The sequence below is a fragment of the Microtus pennsylvanicus genome, chromosome 12 (assembly GCF_037038515.1).
Source record: "Microtus pennsylvanicus isolate mMicPen1 chromosome 12, mMicPen1.hap1, whole genome shotgun sequence".
NCBI classification, from domain to species: Eukaryota; Metazoa; Chordata; class Mammalia; order Rodentia; family Cricetidae; genus Microtus; species Microtus pennsylvanicus.
The window spans coordinates 68,435,261-68,455,669 of record NC_134590.1 but is presented as its reverse complement, the minus strand read 5'-3'; the positions used below and the strand labels follow the sequence as shown (position 1 = coordinate 68,455,669).

At 50.0% G+C, this 20,409-nt stretch overlaps 2 protein-coding genes across 2 annotated transcripts; one reads left to right on the top strand and one right to left on the bottom strand.

Annotated features, from left to right (window-relative positions):
- The first annotated feature begins 4,565 nt into the window (after window positions 1–4,565).
- Igfbp3 (insulin like growth factor binding protein 3) lies at window positions 4,566–11,201 on the top strand. Its single transcript, XM_075944305.1, has 5 exons — window positions 4,566–5,099; window positions 8,114–8,340; window positions 8,751–8,870; window positions 9,758–9,898; window positions 10,776–11,201. Exons 1-4 carry the CDS (start codon window positions 4,694–4,696, stop codon window positions 9,881–9,883), a joined length of 879 nt encoding a protein of 292 aa, XP_075800420.1. The 5' UTR covers window positions 4,566–4,693; the 3' UTR covers window positions 9,884–9,898; window positions 10,776–11,201.
- Window positions 11,202–14,808: 3,607 nt separating this feature from the next.
- Igfbp1 (insulin like growth factor binding protein 1) lies at window positions 14,809–19,639 on the bottom strand. The gene is made up of 4 exons (XM_075944303.1): window positions 19,080–19,639; window positions 17,519–17,703; window positions 16,463–16,591; window positions 14,809–15,462 (listed from the first exon to the last, which is right to left on the bottom strand). The coding sequence occupies exons 1-4, from the start codon at window positions 19,456–19,458 to the stop codon at window positions 15,331–15,333; spliced, it is 825 nt and encodes a 274-aa protein (XP_075800418.1). The 5' UTR covers window positions 19,459–19,639; the 3' UTR covers window positions 14,809–15,330.
- Window positions 19,640–20,409: the final 770 nt, after the last annotated feature.

The following is a 20,409-nucleotide window of genomic DNA, read 5'->3' as shown; positions in this document are numbered from 1 at the left end:
AACCTGTTATATTCGGGTCAATGCGAAGACCGCATGCATCGTGCCAGCAGGCTGGAAACATCAAGTGCAGTAGGTTATCATGTGGAACAAGGAGACAAGGCATCTGGGCTGCAAGCTGGCACCCACTGGAGTACAACACTTCACATTTAAGATTTGCTCAGGCAAACACAGAAATAAGCTCTGACTTCCCATCCACAGGGATCTAAGAGTTGTTCCTTCCATCTACAACACGAATCTACTTCACCCTATACTCAAGGTTTGCTTCATGTCAGAGCCAGCAAGGAAGAATGAGCTAGCAGTACCTTCGTGTGTATTCTGCACCATTCCCCGGCCTTTCTTACTATTCCTGGCATTGTGAGCTTGGTTAGCAGTGAGACGTGAAGCCGAAAGGAACTGCCTTTACCTAATGGAAGGAGACAGCTGTCCCCAGGATAGGATAGTGGGCACTGTGTGGATGTCTGAGTAGAAGCTGCACTGCTGGGGAGAAAACACAACATCCAGGACATTACTGTACTAAATAGAAGCATCCTGCCAGAGAGGGAGTTCTTGGAAGTGCTGTGTTTTCTGCAGAACATGGCTCAGCCTTCTCTCCAGCAGCTGGCCATCTACCTCCAAATTGTCACACCAGACAGCACTGCCTCCGAGGAACCCCAGCCCCTAGGATCTGCAGTCCAATGCCATCTTCTCCCTCCCACTCGATGCAGCCACCTTCGCTCCCACGCTTCAGACTTCCACCTACTCCAAAGTACACTTGCCAAGGCCAGTACTGCCTCTTCCCAACCCACCCCATCTTTTCTGGACAGAGCAACTCTCTGAGTGGGGGTTCTCAACCTTCCTAATGCTGAGACCCCTTTATACAATCCCTCACGTGTGGTGACCCCCAACCAGAAAATTATTTTTGTTGCTACTTCATAACTGTAATTTTGCTACAGTTGTGAATCATAACCTAAATATCTGTATTTTCCAGTGGTCTGAGACGACCCCTGTGAAAGGATGGTTTGACCTCCAAAGGGGTCGAGATCCACAGTTGACAGCCACTACTGTCCTGGGAAAATACTTCCTATTCTCCCTCTGCTGGCCTTGCAGTTCTGTGAGGCTCAACTGCCACCACCTGTCTGAAGCTTGTCCTGGCCACCTAAACAGGTCTGTCCTTCAACTGCTGGGATATTACACTTGCGAGGCCCTCTGCTCTCTCTGTGGTCATGCTACCCATGAGCCTTTGGTCTCCACTGATTTCCCCTGGACTGCCTGTGGATCTTTGTGGCTCGTACAAGCTTCAGTGGGGCTCTTTGGGTAAGTCACCTGCAACACTATCAATGGCAATGATTTTTGGTAGTTAATGGTCCCTTAAAAGTTTGGAAGATGTAACTCTGGGAGACTCACCCAGAAGCTGACCTGAGGGAGGAAAAAATAGGCTCTTTGTCCCCACCCACCTACGCTGGGTGCAATTCTCAAGTTTTAGGCTGAGTAACACCGAGTCCTAGAAATTAGGTCTCCAACATTCCCTGCCCTTAGGAGTCTGGCCCTTCCACCAAGAGACTAGTAGAGATCAGTAAAGATGACAGCCACATTCCTGGGGACATCTGGAGCCAGTGCCTGGTGCCTACAATGCTAAGGACTTGAGGTTCTCTGCTTGCTTGGTGTGATTTGAATGTATTTGGCCCCATAATCTCATAGAGAATGACACTATTAGGAGGTGTGGTTTTGTTGGAGTGGGTGTAGCCTTGTCAGAGGAAGTGTGTCACTGTGGGGGAGGGCTTTGAGGTTTCCTATGCTCAGGATACCACCCAATGTCTCAGTCCACTTCCCGTTGCCTGCAAGATGGACTCTCAGCTACAACTCTCTCACCACATCTGCCTGCATACTACCGTGCTCCCCATCATGATAATAATGAACTAAACCTCTGAAACTGTAAGCAAGCCCCTAAATTAAATGTTTTCCTTATAAGAGTTGACATGGTCATGGTTTCTCTTCACAGCAATAGAAACCCTGAGACACTTGGCCAGCCCCGAGCAGAAGAAGAAAGACCAATATCATGCACAAAGGAATCCAACTAAAGACAATGGGCTCCAGACAATAAGGAGTGTGTATCAGCTGGGTAAGACAAGCAGCTGGCAGTTGGAATCTCTAATTATAGTTAGGTCAGTGGGCAGGGCTCTGTTCGGAAACAGTGAGCCCCCAGCCCATTGTCATTATTCACAATTGAACGCCAAGTCCCTTCCGAAGGGAAGAATACATCTTCACCCCTGCCCACGTTACATTCATAGCCACAAACACCAGTTTTAAAGTTTGACATAATTAACTAACATGTCATAAAATTACATTTTCTCCCATCTAAATCCTTCCAGAAATAATTATTTTCAGGGTAGGGGTGCCCTAAAGTTTTTGTCAAAAAAAAACAGCTAACTATTAAAGCAAAATTCTCGTAGTCCAATTGCCACTGATGTACTTGTTTGGTGCACGATTCCATGAGAAAGCTGATGAAGGCCAGCATAAAACACCTAGACGAACGGAGCCTCTGAAAACTCTTGAGACGCCAGTCAATTCAGGCGGAGACTTGGAGCTTTGGCGCCCTCTAGGAGTCCCGCTTGGAACAAGCGTTCGTTTCTCAAACTGCAAGGGCTCCTTCTTTGTGAAGAGAGCCACTCTAAAGACTCCAAGCCATTCCTTCTAGGCGTCCCCTGCCTCCTAGCGTGCTGATAAAGCCGGGTAAAAGTGCTACACTGACCACCGACCAGACTGGTTCGGTGTGTTACATTGTACCTAACAGAGGGGAAGCCTGCCACATCTAGAATCATTTTTGATACTGAACCTTGTTCTAATTTTGGAGTCAAGGTCTCTGTGGTTATTTAAAGAACAAGTGTAACACTGGGGTTTTTTTTTCTTTCAATTTCCCAATGAAATCAGAAGCCCTACTCTTGGGCGCTGATACAGGGGAGAAAAGGAGGGACAATCAGGGCAGTTTGTGGCAGATGATGATAAGTTTAGCTGCAACCTGAGCACTAGGAGGAAGAAATGTGTGACAACTGGGGTGCTGGGCCTTGGCTGGCTACCACAGAGCTCAGGCCTTCACGTTTCTGATCTTCGATTTTTTTCTTTAATAATGCCTAGCATTATCATTTAATAATAAAGAAGAATTAAATTTAAAATAAATCCTTTTAACTAAAATTAAAGCAAATATAAATAGATGGAAAGTGAGCCACAGATTCAGGCAGACATCAAGACACATGGTGGATGAATCCGTTTCACCAAAAACTGCATGGTGGATAACGGAGGGATATGTGGGGAAGGCGTCTTGGTTTGCTTTCTACATAAAATTGCATAGGTCCCCCCCCCCCAAAAAAAAAACCTCTCCAGTCCCTACTTTAAACACTCATTTCAAGGGCATCCAGGGAAATTTTCTTCCAATTGCTCCCACAAGTTCCTGCCGCTCATCCTCAAACGATTAAAAAAGAAAAGGGGGAGAGAAAAAATAATAATAATAAAAGGCCGAAAAGTTTGTCAGTTCAATTCTGGACCACTAGCGTCCTCTGTTGGTCGCCTACGGAAAGCGCGTGTAAACTTTCAAGAGACCTAGACAAGAGAAAGTTGGATGGCTGAGAGAGCCAACTCAAGAGCTCTATTGCGTCAGGATTTCAACTCTTCGCGGTGTTCAGGATGCGCGGATTCGGCTGCACTGGAGCGTATCGCAGAGAATTTAGCACAGGGATGCAGCGATGACTTCAAAAATGGTTGTGAAAATTAAACGTCTTAGGGACTCTTTGGCTATTAATCATGTTTCAATGGCACCCGCTTTAGTGTCTCCATAATTACTTCATCGCAGATGTATCTGCTTAACTAAAAAGAAACTCCAAGTAAGAACTTGTGAAACTTAACATCTTTAAAACCACCTTCCCGTAAGGACGCACTCGCTGCCCATTCGGCTAATTGGGGAAGTGCGGCGAAGTAAGAGATTTGAGTCACAACCGCTTTGAAAAGCAAATCTTTAGAACCCACGACCGTCACGTTCGGTTGTTCAGTGCGAGACTCTGGAGGCTCAAGTGGCCAACGGTGCAGATTTAAATATGATCCGAGCGTTCTCGCTGGAAAATGCAACATGCTCTACAAGAGGCTTTCAATTACAGAAACTTTGCAAAGTACTCAGGAGTTGAATGGGCCCACGCCAGCTTCTCAAACATAAATCAGCTCAGGAGGACACCTAAACCCGGCATCCAGGGGGGGAGGGGCTGCAGCGTCCGGGGCGCCAAGTTGGCTGAGAGTCATTTCATTGGGGGGAATCAAGAGGCCCTGAAGTGACTAGGGCTCAAGGGGCAGCAAGGTGGCCGGGAGTGCCAACGGTTCCCGGGGACGAAGGGGTGGCTCGAGTACAGGGCGTGCGCACACGGAGCAGGTGCCCAGTGAAGACGCGCGCAGCGCGCCCCCGTCCTACGTCCCGCTTCCCGGGGAGGCGCGGGCCCCGGAGCCGAGCCTGCGCCAGCCCACCCCACCCCCACCCGCGCCGTTCCGGGGCGTGTCCTTCCACACCCCGGCTTCTATATATCTGCCTGCTCTCCCAGGCTGCCCAGATGCGAGCTAGCGCGGCTGCTGGACGCTGAAGACCTGCTGCTCGCTTCCCTACATCCCGCAGCCTCGTCCCGCGTGCTCCACTCCGCTCCCCTCCGCCGATCCGCAGGCTCTCCGCCCGCCGGGCGCCATGCATCCCGCGCGCCCCGCGCTCTGGGCCGCTGCGCTCACCGCACTCACTTTGCTCCGCGGGCCGCCGGTGGCGCGGGCCGGCGCGGGCGCGGTGGGCGCGGGCCCCGTGGTGCGCTGCGAACCGTGCGACGCGCGTGCGCTGGCCCAGTGCGCGCCTCCGCCCACCGCGCCCGCGTGCACGGAGCTGGTGCGAGAACCCGGCTGCGGCTGCTGCTTGACTTGCGCGCTGCGCGAAGGGGACGCTTGCGGCGTCTACACCGAGCGCTGCGGCACCGGCCTCCGCTGCCAGCCGCGGCCCGCGGAGCAGTACCCGCTGAAGGCGCTGCTCAACGGCCGCGGGTTCTGCGCCAATGCCAGCGCCGCCGGCAGCCTGAGCGCCTACCTGCCCTCCCAACCCGCTCCAGGTAAGCTGCTCGCACCACGTGCACCGAGCGCGCTCCCTGGGACCCGGCGTGGGTGGCGAGGAGCCTGTGTCCTCAGAGGCTTGGCGTGGCTCATCCAGGTGTTAGTGGCTAGACGGGCCCAGGGAGGCGAAGGGGACCCCGCAGCCATCGATCCACTTGCTTGGTTCTCAAAGTGCAGCTTTCTTGTAAACTGCAACACGCTTTCCGTGAAAATAGGTAGATTTCCACGCAGGACGAGTAGACTGCCGGTGGACGGATCCCGGTCATTGGAGAGTCATGCTGAGCGTGGATACCTGGGTTTGGGCTGTGTAGCCCAGTTGTGGATCTAGGTTTCCATTCTCCACATTTGGGAAGGCGCGTGTCTGTCCCATGGGATTCCGGGATCGGATCAGGACCAGGAAGGTTTGCTGGCAGGCACCTGTCTTGAAAAATGCTAACATTTGCACGGGCTGATTGGCAAAGTAGTATTGTGTCCCCGTGTATCCAAAAACTAACGAGATGGAATTAGAGTACTGATGTCTTTGAGGTTGTGTAACACAAAGTTCAAAAAGTAAGAACCGGGAGCTACAATTGGGTTTGAGCCCCGTTTGCCCCTGTAGTCACCATCTCACGCCCTGCGGCGCCTGGGGGCTGGGGATCACGGCCCGGGTGCAGGCAGTGCAGATGCAGGCGGTTTCCCTGCTGAAGCAGACTAGAAATGCTACGCAGGAATGCTCCTCCTTCCTAATCCTATGCAAAAGGAGTGGGGTGCAGCGGAAACAGCTCCTAGGAGGAAAATCGCAAACCCTTGGCAGTTACCCATCCTGGGGCTGATCCTATCAAGCAGGGGGCCATTCTAAGGGCATCGCATTGTTCCCTTAGGAAGGAAAAAAAAGGAAAAGATTTAAATGGATTTGACAGCTGTTGCTCGAAATGTCCAGCATTCCTAGTCAGTCTCCTGCTTAGTTATGTGTGTCAAGTTCTTGCCCTGCACAGATGAAGGCTAGAATTCTCCAGTTTCCCCACATCAGGCAGGCCAAAGGTGCAGAGCAAGACCCTGGGACCAGGGTGCGCTGGGCCGATGGTCCTTTGATTTCTGTGGCTGCAGCGCTACACTCCTGGGTACAGGCAGGTCCTGGTTTAGACCATCTCTGAGAAGCACTGGATTCCTGGCAAAGCAAGATTCCCGTTGTTTCGCTGACTCAGTCAAAAGCAAAATTAGGCTGTTTGCCTTGTGTGTCTTTGACTTATAGTGCATTCTGTGATATCCAAAAGCGATCCTAAGAAATACCAGCATGCCATTTTGAGTTAGGCTTTAATGGCCATTATTAGTTACGACCATTGACGCTCTATAGTATAAACTGGTGTGAGCTTTAGTTATAACAGAGTTCAGTGGCTTCTACTATTCATTGGGTGGAGGGAGGGGGGAAACGATACTTCGATGACACAATTCACAATTACATTTTTAATTGAGCCATATTCTCCCCTAATAAGTAGTGTAAGGATAACAAACAAGCAAAGGAAGTTTAAGAAATTACTTCAGCTTCTCGAAAGACAAATGCAAATATTTTTATTTACGTATTAGCATTCCCTCTATCCCTGTACTTCCAAAAGACAAAAGCACTAAGATTAAAGCAGATTGAAACCAAGTCCATCAATTTAATTATGGACCTCCTTTGCCAGGTGCTAGTCTAGACCCTGGGAATTTGTGCTTAAGAAGGCACAGGAATCATTGAGGGGTTTGCAGCTGCACTGTTCAGTAGGTGAGAAATTGGAGCTCCTGGGCAAGAGGGCGGCGTCCCTGGAGGTCAATTGCTCTCAAAGACGTCAGATTCTGCAGCCCTCTGGTAGTTCCCAGGGAGTGAAGCATTTGCTTCTCTTGGCCTGGAACCAGAGACCCATGTCGTCCCCATGGGCCAGATGCCCCAGCCTGGCATTTCCTGAGAGACCAAAAAAAAAAAAAAAAAAAAAAAAAGCCAGCTGGAGGCCTGCACCTTGCATGCAGGCAGAATAAATTCAGAACCAGATGCATAGCCAACTGGACCTTCCTGCTAGGGAGGCTATTAATGTCCCTTTCATGGGAGCAAAGCAATTCTGTGGCCATGACCTGAACATTGAACTTGAAACTTTGGAGTTCAGAGCTGGGCACTGGGGGCTGATCATCTGGCATTGGTTTCCCAGAAAGCCACAAATCTAGTCACATACATAAGATCTCAATTAATCTATTAACCTTCCAGCATCTCCTCAGTTGGGGCCCTCTCTTTTGCGCCTTGGATTGTGAAAGAGGCCCCTGCCAAAGGGAGCTTTCTTTTCCCTTCCCCTCCCCATCTCCAAGTTAAAATGAATGCATCTTGGCACCTAGTGTCTAAGCTATGGGAAGTATGTTGGTGCTATTCTGTGTGCTCACTGAGATTCCCCCAAGAAGGTGCCCCTCCCACCCAATACACAGAGTCTCTGTGGACCCGGAAATGGAAAGATGTACAGGCACCTCGTAACTAGAACTAGGTGTCTCTGACACGCCCACATGGTTCTGTGGGTTCCTGCAGTGAACTACTTCACAGGAGACCCGAGTGAATGTCAGAATCCCCAGGCCAGTGTGATGCTGCCACTGGGTGGGGATTTTTTTTTCACTCTATCCCACCCCCTACAGCTGTGCCCAGGACTAAGAAATTTGAAATCTCTTGTGAGTTTTCTGGTCCACTCCACAATAGCATTCCATAGTGCACAACTGCCCCCTGCCGGTGGAAGGGGAAACTGGCTGCATTCTCAGCTGTTGAAGGGCTTGATAAAGCATCCACAGCCTTCACTTGTAACCATATGCCAAAAACACTTGACAGAGTAACTTTGAAACAGATGGCTTCCTGAAGTAGAGCAGCCAGGGTCCAGCAGGTAGTATTCTAGAATGCTTTATCCGGTTACCTTTTTCTTAACTTCTTAATTATTGAGTGGTGTTGAGGTGTGACCTAAATAATCTGCAAAGATTATTATTTCGATATCAATAATGACCATTTCCTTATCCCCATGTCCTTTTCTAGGAAATGCCAGCGAGTCTGAGGAGGACCACGGTGCTGGAAGTGTGGAAAGCCAGGCTGTCCCCAGCACACACCGAGTGACCGATTCCAAGTTCCATCCCCTCCATGCAAAGATAGATGTCATCAAAAAAGGCCATGCCAGGGACAGCCAACGCTACAAAGTTGACTATGAGTCACAGAGCACAGACACCCAGAACTTCTCCTCTGAGTCTAAGCGGGAGACAGAATACGTGAGAACTTTTTCTCTTTTTTTTGTGTGTGTGTGGGGGGGGGGGCATCCCAAAACAGTCTTCATGCAGCAAGTCCCAGGGGTCCTAGCTGATAAGTGGGCAGCTTCTCCCTTCCTATGTGAAGCCCCACCTACTATGTCAGAGACTCTTGGGAAATTCAAGCTGAACTAAGTGTGTGGTGTATTTTATTCGGTGGACTTTCTGAAGTCTACTGGCCTATCCTTAGATCACATTCCAGAGTCTATGTCTTCCTCTTGAGAAAGCAGAAGAGACAATGAGTGATGGCTAGCATCCTCCTGAGACCTTCTCGCTGACCCAAGCAGAATGTCCTGGAGAGGCATGTCACAGGTTCCTCCTGGGATGGTCCTGTGGCCTTTGGGAGATTGTCAGAACAATAACTGTGTCCTCAGGGTCCCTGCCGCAGAGAAATGGAAGACACACTGAATCACCTGAAGTTCCTCAATGTGTTGAGTCCCAGAGGTGTCCACATCCCAAACTGTGACAAGAAGGGGTTCTATAAGAAGAAGCAGGTGAGTGGGGTCCCCAGAATGGTTTTTGCCCTCCTTTCTCTAGGGGCTCAGTGGGGAATTGGCCTCACCATTAATCTCCAGGAAGCTCAACTGGCATGGCGCTCTGCCAACTTTTTGTCCCCTCTTCTGATACATGTATACATCACCTAGTGACGATATTTTAGGTGGCTTTCTAATTGGGTAGTTCACAACATGAGTCTGGGAAACCGAAGTAAACAATGCTCCCCACAGCATGTCCACATTCCAATGTTTATACTGTAGTCTTCCTCGGGGAGCCTGAACCTCTGCACCAGCCACTGGCTAGCTCAGCACACTTCTACTAAGGAGAGAGAAGAGACAAGGCTGGACCCGAGGTCTGAGATCCAGCCTGACGGCCACAAGGCAAAGAAAGCTCAGCATTCCGTCCACACGAGTGAGCGTGGGTGTACACTACCACCCTCACATAGGTGACCCTTTAGGAGTCAGGACCGTCATAATTTTACCTCAGCCCGGCTGAACAGCATGGGGTAACCACTTCAGACCCTGGTTACCAGCTTACACCCAGTGTCTGGGTTAGGCTTTCTGTATCAAACCATGGTTCATCCCTGAGGAAAGTCGTTGCAGGAGGAGTGCTGCTTGCTGGCTTGCTCCCCGTGGGCTGCTCAGCCTGCCCTTTTTTAGCACCCAGGACTACCTGCCAAGGGGACCCTGTCCACAGAGCTAGGCCCTCCCACATAGACCATCAATCAAGAATTCACACCGTAGGCTCATCCATTTGTCAATCTGGTGGGGACGTTTTCTCAGCTGAGGTTTCCTCTTCCCGAATGACTTTAGCTTGCATCAAGTTGATTTAAAACTAGCCGGGTCACGCGATATTCACGCCCTGGTCTTGTCTCTTCCTCCCTCAGTGCCGCCCATCCAAAGGCAGAAAGCGGGGCTTCTGCTGGTGTGTGGACAAGTATGGACAGCCCTTGCCTGGCTACGACACCAAGGGGAAAGATGACGTGCACTGCCTCAGTGTGCAAAGCCAGTAGATGCCGCTGAGCCACGTAAGCCGAGGGGCTGGGCCTCCTGAAAGAGGGAGAGGGTCAGAGGGTGGCTCGGGGCAACTGTGACCACTAGGAGTATTGCTTGGGGCAGCTGTGACTACCAGGGGAATTGCCAGGGGCAGCTGTGACCACCAGGAGTATTGCTAGGGGCAGCTGTGACCACCAGGAGTATTGCTAGGGGCAGCTGTGACCACCAGGAGTATTGCTAGGGGCAGCTATGACCTCCAGGCGTCCACCCCTCATCCTCAGCTCATTGACCTAGGAGCTGCAGCGTGGCCCAAAGAGAGGAAGACAAAGGGAGAAGGAAGTCCCCTGCCCAACCACAGACTCAAAGCCAGCGTCAGTGTGACTTCAAAGATGCTCTGTTGTAAATGACTTTGCAAAGATGCTCTATTCTAAATGATTTTGTTTGTTTTTCGAGACAGTATCTCTCTGTGTAGCTCTTGTGTAGCTCTGGCTGTCATGGAACTCAATCTGTAGACCAGGCTGGCCTCAATCTCACAGAGATCCGCCTGCCTCTGCCTCCCCAGTGCTAGGATTAAAGGCGTGCATCACCCGCAGGCCCACACTCTTTCACGTGCAAACGCTGTGAAGATTTTTTTTAACTAATAGGCAGAAAAATATTTAATTTGTAGTTGAATTTTTTTTCTTATACTTTGGAAAAAATAGTTCTAATTTAGGGTAACACTTTTTAACAATGATACAATGAAAGTATCTTAGGGCATTCTTGGACTTGTTGAGGAAGGTAGACTGAGGTCCCTCCGCCTTCTTGCAGTGCCACACTGGCTGCTTGGGGGCTCAGTGAAAGGCTGAGCCCTTTGGATTTTAGGGGTGGTTATTTTAACATAAGTCTTACTCTTCTTTTCTCCCCTCTTAGTTGACGTGGAGAACAAATACGCCTTATTTTGCACAAAAGACTGCCAACAACATGATCAGCAGCTGGCTACAGCCTTGATTTCTATTTCTTTTTTTTTTTTTTTGTGGTGGACTGATTAAAAAAAAAAAACCAAAGTTTAGACAGATTTTTTGAAATGCCTCTGGTTGTTTAAATTGTAAACTTGATCGTCTTTCTACTCTCCGGTAGTCAACAAACAGCAGTTTGAATTTTTCCTGTCGCTTCCTATGAAAACACTCGTGCTCCAGGCCACGGATGCCCTCTTTCCCCAACCCACCCAGTACGGGCCGCAGTGCTGCTGGCCCTCAGCCCGCCTGACGTCAGAGGTTCTGTTGCCGATAGAGAAAAACCCTCTTTCCATTCCCTGTAATGAATGCAGGCAGTGTGGAGAGTGGGGGAAGCCCTAACCGAGACACCAGGACATCTGGATGCACACACCCGAGGCTTGTGGCCCTCTTGGTATCATCTGAACCACGGCAGGTGACCTGATCTTCCCAGGAACTGTGAGAGAGAATAGGTGGAGTCTCTCTTATTAAGAATGGCCAAGAATGTTCTAAGGCCCTCTGGGAGCCCATAGAAACAAGGACGAGGACCTTCCTCTGTCAGGCAGCTTCCTGATGACTTGGCCCCAGGTGGAAGGAGCAGTGAGTGTCAGCCTCCAAGTTCAGAGATGTCACAAATAATGGTACAGTTAATTCTTCAGACGATTTTGAAAAAAACCAACAACAGTGTTTTCTTGTCCAACTTCTCAAAATAAAGCTTATTGTGGGGCGGGGGGAAGCTTTTTTTAAAGAAAGAAAAAGGGGTTTGAAGGGTTGTTTTCATCTTCCCCTCCTTCCTATCTGAACAGGAAAGAGGAATGGCTTGTTGGAGAGCCTGGCAAGACCAAGAGAATCACCCGTTTGTTGATCTTGGGGTCCTTCTCAGACTTTCTTTATAATTCACGCATATACGCAGACAAAATACCTTCGTAATTATTAACAGTGTATACGGCATAGCCCGAATATAATAGAATCTGTACTAGATAATACTAGGTAAAATGTTAGTGACGCTAGGTGATGTAACCACAGGCACGCCCAGGGAAAGGAGCCCATGTCTGGAGGCTGGGCTGCTCTCCTCAAGGCCAAGGAGGTCTGGCAACAGAGGGTGCGAGGAGACTGCACTGCATCCCACGGGGTGAACGTGTGCTGTACAGAGCTTGTCTTGAGAGTACAAGGGAATCTCAAGATGTTCTGCCTGCCTATCAGCTTTTCTTTATTTTTTTAATTGTTTTTTTGGGGGAAAAATGTATTTTTGAAAAGTTTGTCTTGCAATGTATTTATAAATAGTAAATAAAGTTTTTATCATTTAAAAAACTCCCTACTTTTGTTTGCTTCTGAGTCTTGAGTTGCGAACGAGATCACTCTGAGAGGGTAGAACCCTCTAGACATAGCAGAAGATATCATGAACATGGCTAGACATCAGAGCTGCGTCTATCTCTCACTAAAGAATCTCAGCGGCACGGTCACTGCGGCATTTGGCATCCATGCAGCACCGGACCATATGTAGAGAAATATCTAGGTCCAGTAGGTTGGGTTGATGGCTGTTATGATCTAGACAGGGAAAGTAGATGGTCTCCATCAGAGTCTGGTCCGTGCTTCCCCAGTCTTGAGAGGAGCTTCCCCAAAGAGATGATGTACATAAGATGGGCACATCCTTTAAGTTACTAATCTTTCTTCTACTGGGTGCGTGGAGAAGGGAAGTGAATTGAATCCAGAAGAGGAGGACAACCCCAAAGGATGCTGGGAGGGCTTCTGGTACCTCAGTCCCTCTCTATGGCTTTGGCACAACTATCTCCCATGCCAAAATAATTTCAGGTACATCCTCGGACCATGATATCAAACCGCATACAGTACTTGCCTGTTTTAGAGTCTTGTTTAAAGTCACCCAACAGACAGCCAGAGTGATTGCAGAATCGCAGCGTTGGACAACAGACGGCAAATTGATTCCATGGGTATTCGGAGATATGGGGGTGTACAGTAGGACCACAGGGTGGGAACCAAGGTCAGAGGGCAGCACCCTTGGAGTGCTGTACTGGCACCAATGAAGAAAACACATGGAACTCACTGGGGATGGCGGGACAGCATACACGGGCCACCAAGTGCCCTGAAGCCAGAACCAGGTGCATCCAGGACAGAAACTTGGGAGGCCTTTTGGTGCCACTGCCAAGGCATGGGTCACAGGGCAATGCTTCTTCATAAACCCAATGGACTAACCTCTCTGAAGCTACCAATTCACACACCTTTCCTTGACCTCACCCCTTCACCTCTGGCCTTTGCCCTACATGTCTGCCATGGTCAGTTCCTCATATCCTCTCGGCCAGGCCACTATGCGTACGAAGTTAGCATCATCTCAGGGATGGCTGTGAGTACCTCCAGGTGAGTTGCACAGACTGACTCCCAACACCTCCACCCCTAGCCCCCCCCCCCACTAGCTGTGCATTCTGGTCAGAGTCTGAATAAAACAACATGGCGGGGAGGGGAGTCAAGCCATTCTTCCTATCTGGGACATTTTCTCTTTGGCCCTTGAAGTGGAAATTACATCATCAAGTCCCCTGAGTTCAGGTCTTTAGCCTCAGGCTGGTCACACTGCCAGCTTCCCTGTGGTAGATGTGGGGACTTCCCAGCCTCCCTGGCACATGGACCAATTCTTCACCACAAATCTCCTTTGAAAGGTAGGTGAGTGGAATGATTGACAGGTGAAATTCCAAGTCAGACAAACAGATCGTTGAAGAGCAAGTGCGCTCTAGGTACTAGAGAGAGAGATGGTTGATGAGAAATAAATTGGTAGAGCTAAGGAGATGGCTTGGTGACAGGACACTTGCCTTGCAAGTATGAGGCCCTGAATTCATTTACCATATGAGAGAGAGAAAATGGCAGGTAGTTAAATACCTATTGAAGATAGGTCATAGAAAGAGGTGTGTAACCTACTGGCTCCGGCTCTGTGCGGCTAATAATAATACCCTTGAGCGAGTCCTCTTTAAATGTTCTCCCACGCCCTTCAGGGACTCATGCCGGCCTGCTGTGCCTCCTGCTCTCTGTTCCCTGCCTCCTTCTCCTAGTCTGCCAGCTAGAAGCTCCTCCAGCTCTCTGCCTTCTCCTTGGCTATCCTCCACTCTTAGGGGTTAGCCAATTCTAAGGGTTACCATGCCCAGCAACCTTACACACACAGGGAAATGGGAGATGCCTGGTTCCCTGTAGTAAAGGTGGTGGAAAGTTCTCAGCTTCCCTTTCAGACATCAAGCAGACAGGGCTGGAGGCTTCAGCCCAGGGGAATAACCTGGGATAAGCTATGGAAAGATGAGGAGGGGAGTGAGAGGCCAGTAACAGTCAGCATGGGGAGCAAGGCAGGACAAGACCCCTGGGTCAGTTTCAAGAACCAGGCAATGGAGGGAGTAGAGAAGAGAGCAGGGAAAGCCTAACCTGGGCTACCCTGTCTCAAAAAGCACAGGAAGCCAGTGACTGCTTCTCTGTATCTGTATGTAGTTCAGTTGAGGAAACCCAGGTCTATCAATATGTTGAAGAGTGTTAAGGAGGGGTGAGGCTCTGGGGAGAAAGAGAGATGGGCTGCTGTAGGAATTCCTGCAGCCAGGAGCCTTTAAGCTACCCGCCCACTTGGGCGGAGCCTCTTATACTATTTATGTGCTTCTTACCGGCTGCAGGTTTCTGTTGCTGTTCCCCATTCCAGCAGAGGATTGTGACTTGTGAGTCTACCCCTAAGTAAATAACCCTCTGTTATTCTCAATTCTGAGCTAGTGTGGGATTTCTTTTAAGCGTCTTTCTGCAATGGGCTGAGGGGAGGGGGATCTCTAGTGCGGCCCAGAGACCTGCTGCTGCTTGGAAAAGGAGCCACAAGATCACAGCACCGACTATCACACTGTCTGTCCCCAAAGCATAGACCCAGAGGCAGGTGGGGGCGAAAGATAAAGAGATCACAGGAACAAAGATGATGCTGAGACACCACAGGGACAACAGTATTTCCAGGTAGAGTTTTTATTTCAGATGTGCAGTTTAAAATGCGCCCAGCACAGGTCTCCACACTTAGCTTTGACTACATTGTCAACATCTCAACTTGCCCCGACAAACGGGCATCAGACCCAGATCCGTGGCTGCAGAGAGCACATCGCTGGCTGACTCCCCTCCTTGAGACCACTGGAGAAGTTGCTACCTCAGACTGACTTGTGCATGTTCTAGGCAGTAGCGCGCTGCCCTTTCCAAACAGAAGAATGGACTGTGGAAGAGCTGAGACACAGTATTTACATATATGGTGATGAGAAGTGCTTCATGGTATATAAATTAATATAGCACAAGTAACTGTGTAGAAAAACATAAAGTTACAGTGAATAAATATGAACCAACTTTATATATCAAGCAGTATGTGGAGTATAAAAAGTAGTTCCTGGTTATATACATATACACATATATAAAATGGTGTGCTCCGGACTATAAATATACTATATACTTAAATATCTTGTGTGAGAGAGCGTGTGTGGAAGTCTTCAGTTATGTACATTGAAATACTGGTGGCAGTTGGGGTCCCCTCTGATCTCCAGAGACCCAGGGATCTTCTTCCCACTCCATGGATAGACACACCAGCAGAGACCCGCTTCTCCATCCAGTGATGTCTCACACTGTAAAGACAGGACCAAGGTCAAGAGCAGCAGGCGGTGGGGGCTCTGGCCACCCCATCCCTGAGTGAGACGGTGGGGGCTCTGGGCACCCCGTCCCTGAGCGAGGCAGTAGGGGCTCTGGCCACCCCGTCCCTGAGTGAAGCTGAGCACTGCACAGCTACCTACTAGCTAAGACTCAGCAATGTCAGTGCCCATCCGGTTGCCATGACAAAATGGAGACACTGTGCGGCACATGTGATAATGATCTCACACATTTGTTCAATGGTGCAATGTTTTGACAATTATCTCTTCATGGCCCTGCTGACAAAGGCGTCCAGCAATGGGTCTCATTGATTAACCACCTCTATCACTCAGCTGGGCCTAGATATCAGGTTTTCTCAATGAAATCACAGAACTTGCACTTCTCTGAGTCCTAAAGGCTCCTCAAAATTAAGCCTTGGTTTGTTGGATCTCATTTATTACTGGGCATAGCACACAGCCCACTGTACTTTACTATAGAGTTTGTTTTAATTTGTGGGAAAAGAGAAAGTGGGATTTCTGTGTTGCTTCTAGTTGCAAGTGTTGATCTGAGTGACGGTGCACCTCCCTACCGACTTCACGCTGTTGATCTGAATAAAGGCAGTCCTCCCTACTGGCTGAAGTGCTCCTCGCCCATCACACTGATGCTTAGTCCTCCCTACTGGCTGAAGTGCTCCTCGCCCATCACACTGATGCTTAGTCCTCCCTACTGGCTGAAGTGCCCCTCGCCCATCACACTGATGCTTAGTCCTCCCTACTGGCTGAAGTGCTCCTCGCCCATCACACCAATGCTTAGTCCTCCCTACTGGCTGAAGTGCTCCTCGCCCATCACACTACCTCTATCTAAGGTCTAGCTTCTCCCAACCGCGCAGCGATGGGCCTCACGTAAGAAAGTCACCCACATTGTGTATTTTGAGGCTCTAACGGGGATGTGGAAGAGCAGAGCTAGCATGTGTGACCACACAGTAGCTAAGCCATCTACCTGTTTGCTGTGATAAAATCCATTCTTGTTGCAGTTTGGCAGATAAAATTTGTAGATTTCATCTCCTGCTTTCTGTTGAGCTGCAGCCAATCTCTCCAGCACTTTATAGAGCTCTCGTTGGCAGGGCTCCTAAAAGAATAATTTTATATTAGCATGAATACAAGAAAAGAGATTTGTCATTTGAGACAATGACGGAGACAGAGCAGGAAGAGCTATGGTATTCTAGGGCCGTGCATGAAACATATGCCATCCCCAGGCCTTGTTTCCCACTGTGAACGGGACAGGTTGGTCTCAGGCTTGAGCTGTCTGTATAAAAATGGGAACACCAGCCACATCCTCACTGGGTGGTATTTTCTAAAGACCTGCTTAGTGACATCCTGGCAAACCTGGCCAATGGTATCAAATGCTTCCCAACCCCTGCCATCTGCTGAATAATTTGGGCACCTGCACTCTGGCAGGAAAGACAGTGGGCTCAATCTCTGTCTATGGAATTTAGCATCAGAAAAACGTAGATTTTCCAAGAACTGTCCTTGTGATTGACATGTGCCATCGTCACTATGGAGCAAGGCACTCATCTGGATGGCTTAAAATCAGAATGAGATTTCTTACACTTATCATAATTTCCAGATAAAATTCTAAAGTGTCGCTAAAAAATGGTCATTCTCTTACTTCTCTGAGTGCACTTTTTTAAGGCCTCTGTAGTAATTTAATCTCTAACTTCAGTTCTCTGTCGCCCCCAAGTGGTCACATTAAAACCAGCCATTAAACTAGAGAAGTTCTTGCTGGATTGAGAATTGGAGAGGGAGGAAGAAAGCTGGCTGGTGGGGACAATTGCTGAATGTACTTAGTGACAAAAAAAAAAAAACCCTAGACTAAAAATGACCAATTTTATGCTCTGTGTATTTTGCCATATTTTTAAGGAGCAAAAATACAGCAGGGACGGGGGCAGCTGTGGCCCCTGTGCTCAGCTTCAGCATGCTCAATGCCTTTTAGACATTGTCTAGACTAACACCTTCACTTAGAGATAAACCCGAGGGTTCATGTGCAGGGTCTCACCTTCCATTTCTTGAGGTCGGCACTCTGTCGGGCCAGTATGCTGTTGTAGGTGCTGATGGCATTCCACAGGATGGGCCGGTCCTCACTGGAGGGGGCCATCAAGTGGAAGCTTTCCAACAGCTGCTCCTCAGTCATCTCTGGGCTCTCGGGAACCTCATCCTCAGGAGCCACAGCAGTCTTTGCTTCTGAAAAGCAAGCACCACAGACCCGTGAGCCCCTGGAAGCCTTGCTCCTGTGCCCGGTCACTTCTTCTCCTTAGAACCAATCTAGAATGGCCTGGAGAATTCGGATTTTTCACCAGCAGTGTTTGGGAATGATTATGACCAGACAGCAATACTAATTCTTTTCTGAGAAAATAGTATATGTCAGGGTGAGGCAGGGGAGCCCCATGGCAGAGGGAGCCTCAGGCACAATTGGGTGGGGGGAGGGCCGGAATATAACCCTGAAGAAGCCAAGGACTGGGGTCAATGCCTGAGTCCGTCAGTGGTGAGACTGGGCCCCTTGGCTCTCCGCTCCGCTCCACAAGAGTCTACTAAGACCCCAGGAACAGGTGTAGTTCAGGGAGAAGCAAGGTCTAGAATGTAGCCTTCTTTACTCAAACCACCACCCTCCGCTCTCCTGGGGACCTTGCTTTCCCACACACCCTCACCTCTGTGCACCCCCTCACAGAAGACAGCATTAGATACTTTGCAGAGAGAGGCCATAAAGGCTCAAGGGGAAGAACAATGAAGGAGCCCGGCCCCACGCAGGGGAAGTCCATTTTAGAGGACCATTGGGATCACTCTAATTTCAATTACTCCAAAGGGTCACATGCTTGCAGTACAGCTTCCCAACAGAATATGGAAGCATGAGGCCCCTCCACACCCACACAGGACGTGCACGCAGCCCAGATGGGGAGATAGGGGCTGGAGCAGAGGAAGAGGCATTTCCCAAGCTTCCTACTACAAACAAACCAGTGCTTAAATTCAGGAAAGCGCCTGATTGTCAGACTCCTAGCAGGCAACATACACATCAAACGCTGTTTGTCTATAGCAATGAATGGAAGTGAAGGTTTGGGCCCAAATTTTCACATTATGTTCTGTAAACATCTGGGAAGCACATACTGTGTGGCAGGATATATGCCACAAAGAGCATTGCAAACCCCCTGGGGGCAGCGGGAGGGCTCCCATCCTAAACCTTCCTGGATCTTCCAGTCACTGGAACTGCCAAGGGCAGGACCCACTGGAGGAGGCGTTAGGTGCTTGCGCCAGCACCCCACCCACCTGGCAGCTCCATCGCTCCTCCACCCCAGCGTGCGACCAAGTACTACTAGTAGTCTGTGAATGTTCTTCCCAGCTAAGCACCCCGCGCTTGGACCACCCTTTCTTCGGATATCCCCACCCCCAAGACCAAGCAAGGATGAACCTCAGTGGGTGATCTGTTTGCCCATCACAGCTGAACGCTTTTCGCGGGCCTGAAGTGTCTTTGTCCCACCTAGCATAGGCTCCGGATAGGCCTCTGCTGGCCTAGGCAGTATGTGTGTCCCAGCCAAGAGATCTAAAGGCAGAATGGGCTGTAGTACCTTCGTCTTTGCGCTCAGTGCTGGACAAGGTTCTTGTAGCGGGTACAGCGGGCTCTGGTACACAGGCTCCCTGGCCGCGGGTGAGGGCATGTAGGGGACGAGGCTCCCCTGGCAGCGCACGGCAGCTGAGTCCCTGGGCACAGCGTGCAGTGGCCACGCCGCAAGCGGCGCCCAGTGGCAAGGCACATGTCGGGCAGCAGCCACAGCCTGCAGGCCTGGAAATCTCAGGGCACGAAGCGGGCACAGGTGGACAGAGGCCCAGCTTCTCTGCAGTGCAGGGCGCACAACGCCACGGCTGGGGGGCTCCGGTGGTCACGCCAACCTGGAAGGCTAGAAGGATCAGGAACCGCCAAGAAGCAACAGCTGGGAACTCAGGCATCGCAGCCCAGTGCAGCAGGCAGTGGATGAGAGCCTCTAGGTAGACAGCAGTGGCGCTGGTGCTCACAACTCTCTGGGTAAGCAGTAGTAGCAGCCGGTGGTCACAGCTCTCCTAGCGGATGGCCGTGTGCGGTGTTCAGTGCTCGCTGAGTGTGTGGTGGCGGGCAGTGGACGATGCTGGCTGGTTGTACCCAGAGCCTTATGAAGGGCTGGCTCGAAGGCACGGGTTAATGATTATCAGGGCAGCGTGCTAGGATCCCAGTGTTCAAAATAAGTTTGTTTAGCTGTGAGCTCTGCGCAAACTGTGGGTGGAAGGGGGGCAAAGGGATCAGGTTTCTTACTATGTTTGTCCTGTCGTGATGACCTAGGACAGGAGCTAAAGTCCAATTCTGACAGCAAACTGGTTGCCGGATGGGGGAGGGCACTTGTTTTTGCTCAAGGGGCATCAAAGACCTAGTCGACAGGCTCTTCAAGGGGACCCAATGAAAGCCTAAGAGACTGAGGAACGACAGGTTAGGGCAAGAAGGCTTCAGGCCTCAAAGGGAGGGACAGAAGTGAAGTTCTTTGTGACAAAGCCCACAGTTGTTTCTCCCGCCTCCCAGGGAAGCCCCTAGTCAGCAAGAAAAGAAAACCATAGTTCACCTCAGGACACTATCATGGCTGCAATTCCAAAAGTACAACGGCCCTCCAAAGAGGAAAAAGGCCCAGGGCCTTAGCAACCTGTTCTGTGTGGCTGTGGAGTCAGACCCACGCTATCTCTAACAGTCTTGACATTCTAGCTTGGATGAGATACTTGTCAGTGATCAACTATGGCAGCTTTCTCTTCGCCATGTTTCATCTTTTTAAATTACAAGGGAAATTCAGAAATCTTTAAGGACAATTGGAAATGGGACACACCCCAGAAGCTTCACCAAACCTTCCAGAGTAAACTGACCAGCACCCTCATTGCCCC

Bases quoted from the DNA above. Each gene is read 5' to 3' on its own strand.
- Igfbp3 (XM_075944305.1), top strand. From the start codon at position 4,694: ATGCATCCCGCGCGCCCCGCGCTCTGGGCCGCTGCGCTCACCGCACTC. The intron at 5,100-8,113 runs GTAAGCTGCTCG...GTCCTTTTCTAG, and splicing joins GCCCTCCCAACCCGCTCCAG to GAAATGCCAGCGAGTCTGAG. The intron at 8,871-9,757 runs GTGAGTGGGGTC...TTCCTCCCTCAG, and splicing joins GGTTCTATAAGAAGAAGCAG to TGCCGCCCATCCAAAGGCAG.
- Igfbp1 (XM_075944303.1), bottom strand. From the start codon at position 19,458: ATGCCTGAGTTCCCAGCTGTTGCTTCTTGGCGGTTCCTGATCCTTCTA. The intron at 17,704-19,079 runs GTACTACAGCCC...CTTGCTTTTCAG, and splicing joins CACTGAGCGCAAAGACGAAG to AAGCAAAGACTGCTGTGGCT. The intron at 15,463-16,462 runs GTAGATGGCTTA...CTGTCTTTACAG, and splicing joins GATTTTATCACAGCAAACAG to TGTGAGACATCACTGGATGG.